This window comes from Tachysurus vachellii, chromosome 15 (genome assembly GCF_030014155.1).
Source record: "Tachysurus vachellii isolate PV-2020 chromosome 15, HZAU_Pvac_v1, whole genome shotgun sequence".
Classification (NCBI taxonomy): Eukaryota; Metazoa; Chordata; class Actinopteri; order Siluriformes; family Bagridae; genus Tachysurus; species Tachysurus vachellii.
The window spans coordinates 1,078,064-1,085,563 of record NC_083474.1 but is presented as its reverse complement, the minus strand read 5'-3'; the positions used below and the strand labels follow the sequence as shown (position 1 = coordinate 1,085,563).

The following is a 7,500-nucleotide window of genomic DNA, read 5'->3' as shown; positions in this document are numbered from 1 at the left end:
TACCACTAGGAGCAAGATCTCAGTCAGCTCCATTTTAGGGCCTTTTTACACCCGGTCACTTCGTGTGTTTTCTCTGATCCGATATCTATCTGATTTGTTAAAACTGTTCCATTTACATTAGGCCACATAAATGCGTCTCGGCGAATCGGATATCGATCTGATCTTTCTACTCCCGCCCAAAATGCTAATATATTTTACCTCATTTCCGGGGTAATTGAAATGGAACACGCTTTGGTGTATGTGGTTGCTACAAAAAAACAGCATTTACTGTTTGCTGCATTTTCGCTGGCGGCAGCAGCGCATTTTAAGACCCAACGAGATGCCTGTGTGAAAGATCGAAGCCAGCACTGGTGGGAAAACATATTTGTTTCTGGCGCGATGCACGACTCGCGAGTCACCTGCGAGTGAAGTAGGGTTAATTTCGTCACCTATTTTTAATTTAGTCTTAGTTTTAGTCTTGTGCCAAATGTCCTTGTTAGTTTTAGTCATATTTAGACATTCACATATCTTTTTTTGTTAGTCTTAGTTTTAGTCGACTAAAAGTCTCGTCATTTTAGTCTAGTTTTAGTCAAAAGAAAACTCAAGGTATCTTAGTCAAGTTTTAGTCGAATAAAAGTCTTTTAATTTTAGTCTAGTTTTAGTCAAAAAATTGTAACTTGACCACATCTGGAATCTATTGTAAGAATAAATACAACGAGGCCTCATTAAATGCAATAATATCAGGAACACAAGTGTTATAGTGTTATAAATAACTTATAAATAACTTAATGAAAAGCCTAAGATCAAAACTGTAAGTATATATATATATATATATATATATATATATATATATATATATATATATACACCAATTACCAACTTACTAACCAATGCAAGTTATACATGGTATTGCACACACCATTATCGATGATATTTGGAGCAATATTACATGTAATTGTTAAACTTGATTCCTTTACATATACATTTGTTTTTAAGCCTAATTATTCATTTTGATTATGATGTGATTGTGACGGGGGGGTGGGAAGAGGTTTCAGGTTGGGGGTAAAGAGTTTTTTCTGTCACCACTTTTGAATAAAAAAACTTGTCAAAACTCTGTGAATCACAAAAGTATCAGTGAGAAGTTGAGAACACTCGTTTAAACAGTGCATACACTCGAACTTGACCGCACATCACATTTTTTACTTTATTGATACTGCTTTTAATCGTAATGCAAAGACCGGTCATCGGGACATAAGCTGTCATGTACAATAAAAGAGCCTGCGCAGGGACAGGAAATATAATTTAACACAAAAAGCCTGACTAGACCAGGGGTGGACTTGGCTCAGGATTATTTATTTATTTATTTATTTATTAGAGCGGTGTGTGGACGAATTCTTTCTACACACACACTATTTTATTTCTTGATAACAGACCGCTGCGAACTATAACACACCGTTGCCATGAAAAACAGAGCGTTGCCATGGACACACAGGATTCTAACCGTAGAGACGGAGCGCAATATTTTCTTTAGCAGAAAAAATACAATCGTTTTTAAATCAATAAAAATAAATAAATTCACAAAAAATTCACAAATAAATAAAATGGGATTTGCAAATAAAAAAATATTTATAAATATATATTTAATTGTATTTATTTGTGAATGGCTTCCTGCTCGTTTGTGAATCGCGTTCTGTGCATCAGTGAATCACTGCACGCATTTGTGAATCGCGTTCAGTAGGCCGTTGTGATTGGTTGGAGTAGACTGTGGGCGGAGTCCACTTATTTGTGGATTCTTGTGCACGTCTTGACGTTAGAAATGTTTCAAATCCACAAATGCACAGAACGCGAATAAATACAATTAAATATATATTTATAAATATTTTTCTTATTTGCAAATCCCATTTTATTTATTTGTGAGTTTAATTTCTTTTCGTGAAATTTGTAACATATATTTACGGTTTGCTTATTGTGCATTTGTTGATTTAAAAAATATTTGTGAAACTCTTTATATATTTATTTGTGGATCATAGTATATTTATTTAGAATAATGAAACAATTCTGACCCCATAAAAAAGCCCCATAGAGGGACCAGCATCTGCCATTTGGGGTTAAGAACCAATGCTGGTTGTAACATGGCTAAAATAGGTCCAGCGAGTATATCTTACAGTATAGCGGTTTGGCTGGTAAGATGACTAGTTGGTAAGATGTGACAAAGCATCGACAACAAGTACGTGGTCAGTGATCTGCCTGTGACCCATCATGTTAGAAAGAACAGATGCCACGGTGTACAAAAAAATACAATATTCACCCAAGGAATGGCTGTAGATGTCTATTGGATACATTTGAGCAATGATTCTTTCGTAACTCTCCAGCTTGGTGGAATGAATGAATTTAAAATGTACCTAGCAGTGAGACAGGTGATTGATGACCTGATTACTGGAGCTAAAATGGCTTCTGGCTTTGCTCTAATAAGAATGATTTCCTAACTGGAGGGCAATCTGATAGCGTGGTTACAAAACTCAACCATCTTAATTACACATGCAGGCTAGATTGATGGATGGATGGAATAAGAAAAGGACAGAGCAGGAAGACTTTTAGGATGAACCTGTGGTCTTGAATGTCATGTGGATATATTGATGTGACAAATATCCATGACTGATATTATTAGAAATGATTATAATTAACTAAAATGCTCCAAGAACCATTTGGTTCAGCCCATTTAATGGGGTGTCTGGTGTCAAGATTATTCTCACTTGATATGAAAGGGGATGCACTTATTTCCAGGGATTTCAGAACAGCGTAACAGATATTGCGTCATCGGGTAGGCGTGGCCTATTTGATAATCTAACCTTAACCCTAACCGTAGTTTTTGGTTGTTTATTTGTTTTCTAAAATAGCTTAACTGTAAGATAATAAAGCATAATAGATATAAAATATAAAATCTACCTGTAGGACTGTTTTGTCCTTCATTATCCATCGTAGGTATGATCTATTTTTTTGAAAGAGGGCGTTTTTCAGAACCTCCAGAAACACGGCCACTTTACGTCGTGGTAACGAAACCCCTGGAATTTAGTGAATGCCGATATGAAAGCAGGAGTGGTGCATGGTGGTGCATGGTTTCCTCAAACAAAACCGGAAAAGCTTCATTCCCAGGAAAGGGGGTGGAATTATCTTGAAATAACCAGTTTTGAGAATTTGATTTTATCTAAACTTGGAGGTTCTGAGGTATTGCATCTTTGCAATAACCTCTAAACCGATTTCTTATGATGACCAGATTCTTCAATTCATACTGTAGATACCCATGATTGGCTAGGGCTGTTGTGATTGACAGGGAAGAGAGAACCCCCACCCAGGAATTCGCTCACTTTAGCTCCTGGCCACACTCACAATCTCAGGGTGACGGATCGAATGCTTTTCTGTTGCCCGACCGTAACCCGGGTCGCTGTGAAGGGAACTCAATGCTTCATCATAGCTTCATCCTGTAGCATCAGTCATGACGCAGCATCAAGTTGCCTCAAAAGTGAACTACATGCATGGGTTACATGCGTAACTTAGTTCCCTGAGAATTTTGGCATGCCGGAGGTTTAGCGTTGAGCTGTTGTTAGAAACCTTGCACAACGTTAGTGCCCTGTGCTATACTTGGAAAGAAATGACCATTTGGGAGCAAGTTAGCAAGTGAGTGTCTATCAGTGGACCCTTGAAGAACCCTGAATCTCAGAATCTCTGTCTCAAAAAGTACAGGCAAGTAACCTTGCGATGTATCACATAGTCGAAATGAAAGGAAAGAGACAGTGAAAATAAAGTGAAGCACAGGCCCCGGTTCCTGCCAAGACAAATCTCCACTGTCAGTTAAACTTTTATCGATTTAGTTCATTCATTCACTCATTCATCTTCTACCACTTATCCGAACTACCTCGGGTCACGGGGAGCCTGTGCCTATCTCAGGTGCCATCGGGCATCAAGGCAGGATACACCCTGGACGGAGTGCCAACCCATCGCAGATCGATTTAGTTGTCTTCAGTTTTCTGCTTGTTTTATTGTCATATTTCACAGCCATAAGCTTTTCTACTGTAGTGTCATGTTTGCGGTGTCAATACCAAATGACTTGACAAGTCCCTTGTTGAATGAACTGCTACTCTAGAAGTGATAATGTGCTAGAACGAGGACATTAATATAAACCTGTGATTGATTTAAACCTGTGACTATGTATGACTAATTCCCAGTGTTACCTTCTCTGTGTGATACTCTCTCTCTGTTCAGGTGGGCTGTTTCTTTACCTTTGTTTTACAACACGTCGTCACTGCCTAAGGATAAAAGCTATGGCACCGTCTTCTCTCCACTCTGTTGTTTTCCTGCTGTCCTTGTGCCTCCTCCTTTTCTTTCTTCCAACCTGCACTCCAGAGTCCCAAAACGAGGAAGAGCCGACGGTTTCTCCGACAGTGCTGGAGTCGTATGATGCATCCTTGTCCGCTAATGACAGTTCGAATCGCTGTGGTGAGGCAGTGAAGTGTCAGCCAGGTATCGTCCTGCCTGTGTGGAAGCCTACTGACCCGGAACTTGGAGAAAAGATCGCTCGTGCCGTCATCTATTTCGCCTCTTTGATGTACATGTTCCTGGGTGTATCAATCATCGCAGATCGCTTCATGGCATCCATTGAAGTTATTACATCGCAGGTAAACGAGTGCTAGACAGATTATCCAATTCCAAACATTCTGAAAACATCTCTGATGCCCCTTTTCCACCAAAAAGAACCGGGTGCTGGTTCAGAGCTAGTGCTGGTGCTGGCTCAAAGTTGGTTCCACTGGTGAACCTTCTAAGAACCGGTTTGCCTTTCCATCAGTTAGAGAGCATCACAGAGACGAGTCTGACGTCACTGTATACGTGTCATGTGTCCCAGCAACTTTAGCGCAGCAGCGACAAACACAAACACATCAACAATGGCGGATGTTGCTTTACTGTTAATGCTCATGGCTTTGTGAACCTACATTAGCATCCAAACGCGGCGAATCCAACGTGTACGTGCAGCTCCATGTAATCTGTATAAACGGAGGTTGTAATGGAGAAAGTACATAACGTTATTTTATCATTAACACAGAAAAAAGCTAGCCTTAGCATGTAGCTACTTACTATCATGTGTGCTTAAAGTAAAAAAGTATTAAACATTAGTATACTTAAGCTACATTATCAAATGCGCTAACTGTAGCCCCGCCCACAGCCCCGCCCCCAGCCCCTGACGTAAGCAGTTCTTAAGTCTAGACCAACAACGTTTTGGTGCTACTTAAGAACCACTTTTCCTGGTTCAGAGCCGGTGCTTTGGCTGTCGGAAAAGAAAGAACTGGTTCTAAATTAGGCTCCGAACCAGCACTCAAACTGCCTCGGGGGAAAAGGGGCATGAGTGACGTTGCATAGTGGGGTTAGAATCATTACTGGAGCTCATGTTGGGAGGCATATGATAGCCTAGTGGTTAAGGTGTTGGGCTATAAATCGGAAGGTTGTGAGTTCGATCCCAGGTGCACCTAGCTGCCACTGTTGGGCCCTTAATCGTCAATTGCTCAGCTGTATAAAAATGAGATAATGTAAGTCGCTCTAGATAAGGACGTCTGCTAAATAATGTAAATGTTATATGAGCTTGGGATCGGACCCTAGAGCTGTAAGGCAACATACTACCTGCTTTGCCAGCACTAGCATTACAGCACCATCAGGACCTGTGTAGTATTACACTTTAATGTGTGTGCCTTCCAACAGACTGGCGTCCATCAAGGATCCTTCAGCTTTTTGTCTTGCCTTCAAATCTCATTTCACTGCATCCTTCATTGTTTTTCTTACCACTCAACCTCAACCGTAGTAACACCAGCTTTGTCCTTCAGGAGAAAGAGGTTACGATCACTATGCCCAGTGGGGAGACGACGGTGGCTACAGTGCGCATCTGGAATGAGACCGTATCCAACTTAACACTAATGGCGCTGGGCTCCTCTGCTCCTGAGATCTTACTGTCTGTCATCGAGGTGAGTTATCAGATGACGTTCGCAAGTAACACACAGTTGGAGAATTGTGTCGAGAAAATGGTTCACATTCAGAGACCCTCAGAAGCTGAATTTCTGGGCTAGTTGTTTGTTTACTGCAGGCCTCCAAGGTTGCCAGATTATTGTCACAGCGCTTTTCTGACAAGTCCTAAAATACCACGTGTTTGTGTGTGCATATATTTGTACTTGTCCCAGGTTTGTGGTCATGGTTTTCAATCAGGTCAACTGGGTCCCAGCACGATCGTAGGCAGTGCTGCGTTCAACATGTTTGTGATCATCGGTATCTGTGTTTGGGTGATCCCTAATGGAGAGGTGAGGAAGATCAAACATCTGAGAGTCTTCTTCATTACTGCCTTCTGGAGCATCTTTGCATACATATGGCTTTACCTTATACTCGCCATCATCTCACCCGGAGTTGTCCAGGTATGTACGAGTTACAAAGGAAGTGTGGAAAGGCATAGTGCAGAAAGAAAAGACCTTTTCTGTGGCTTTTACACTTGGAGCACGATGAATAGAATCAAAAGTCTTAGAATTAAAATGCATAGATTGATAAATATTTAGAATTACACACAAGGATGTAGAGATGTACACATTTAGAATGTATAGATATACTGTAGAAGGCTTACAATCAGACCATAGAATTAGAGTTAATTAGTCATTAGCTGCATTAATAATTTTACAGAGGGAAAGTCTTCACAAGCATAATAAGTGTGTGTGTGTGTGTGTGTGTGTTACTGTGTTAGGTTTGGGAGGCCCTGGTCACACTGTCCTTCTTCCCAGTTTGTGTGATTCTGGCCTGGATCGCTGATCGTCGTCTCCTCTTCTACAAGTACATGTCCAAACGCTATCGAGCTGACAAGAGGACAGGGGTTGTCGTGGAGACAGAAGGGGATATGTCCCCTAAAGGAGGGGATATGATCATGCGTGGGAAGTTTCCATCAAGTGCGTCAGCTGGAGTCATTACCCTGGAACGCTGCCAAGACGGGCCTAATAACAGCGCAGGCACCATGGCAACCCTGCTGAAGTCCAACAGCACCACCATTAACATGGAGAGTACAAAAGACCTGGACGAGAGCCGCAAAGAGGTGAGGAGGAAACACACACACACCCACCCACACACACACACACACACACACACACACACACACACACACACAAGATTGACCTGGTGTGAACCTGTTAACTGTTATAAGTTAGAAGAATGGACAGAAAAGAACATGAAGCTGAACCATGTCTCTGATTATTTTATTCTTTTAACAAATTACACATTCTAACTGAAAGCAAAATGTGTCATATAAATATATCAGAAGAATTAAACATAAATGCAAATTTGTTCATGTTTCATTCTGTGTGTCATTTCCACCCAATTTTGAGGAACAATGGACACAAACTGATCTTGTTCTGTCTCTTCAGGTTATTCGTATACTGAAGGACCTGAAGCAGAAGTATCCCAAAAAAGATCTGGATCAGCTAATGGAGCTCGCTAACTATTACGCCC

The 7,500-nt window shown here is 40.9% G+C and overlaps 2 protein-coding genes across 3 annotated transcripts in view; both read left to right on the top strand.

Moving 5' to 3' along the window:
- Nucleotides 1-7,500, top strand: part of ilkap (integrin-linked kinase-associated serine/threonine phosphatase) — a 131,052-nt gene that overhangs the window by 78,042 nt on the left and 45,510 nt on the right. The window lies entirely within an intron of this gene.
- LOC132858076 (sodium/calcium exchanger 2-like) overlaps nt 1-7,500 on the top strand; it is a 41,731-nt gene that overhangs the window by 24,176 nt on the left and 10,055 nt on the right. For both annotated transcript variants that reach the window (XM_060888267.1, XM_060888266.1), the window contains exons 2-6: nt 4,240-4,652; nt 5,847-5,984; nt 6,198-6,425; nt 6,746-7,087; nt 7,416-7,500. The exon at nt 7,416-7,500 is cut by the window's right edge and continues 368 nt beyond it. In XM_060888267.1, coding sequence (XP_060744250.1) covers nt 4,299-4,652; nt 5,847-5,984; nt 6,198-6,425; nt 6,746-7,087; nt 7,416-7,500 — 1,147 coding nt within the window. In that variant the 5' untranslated portion in view covers nt 4,240-4,298. The remainder of the gene's footprint in view (nt 1-4,239; nt 4,653-5,846; nt 5,985-6,197; nt 6,426-6,745; nt 7,088-7,415) is intronic.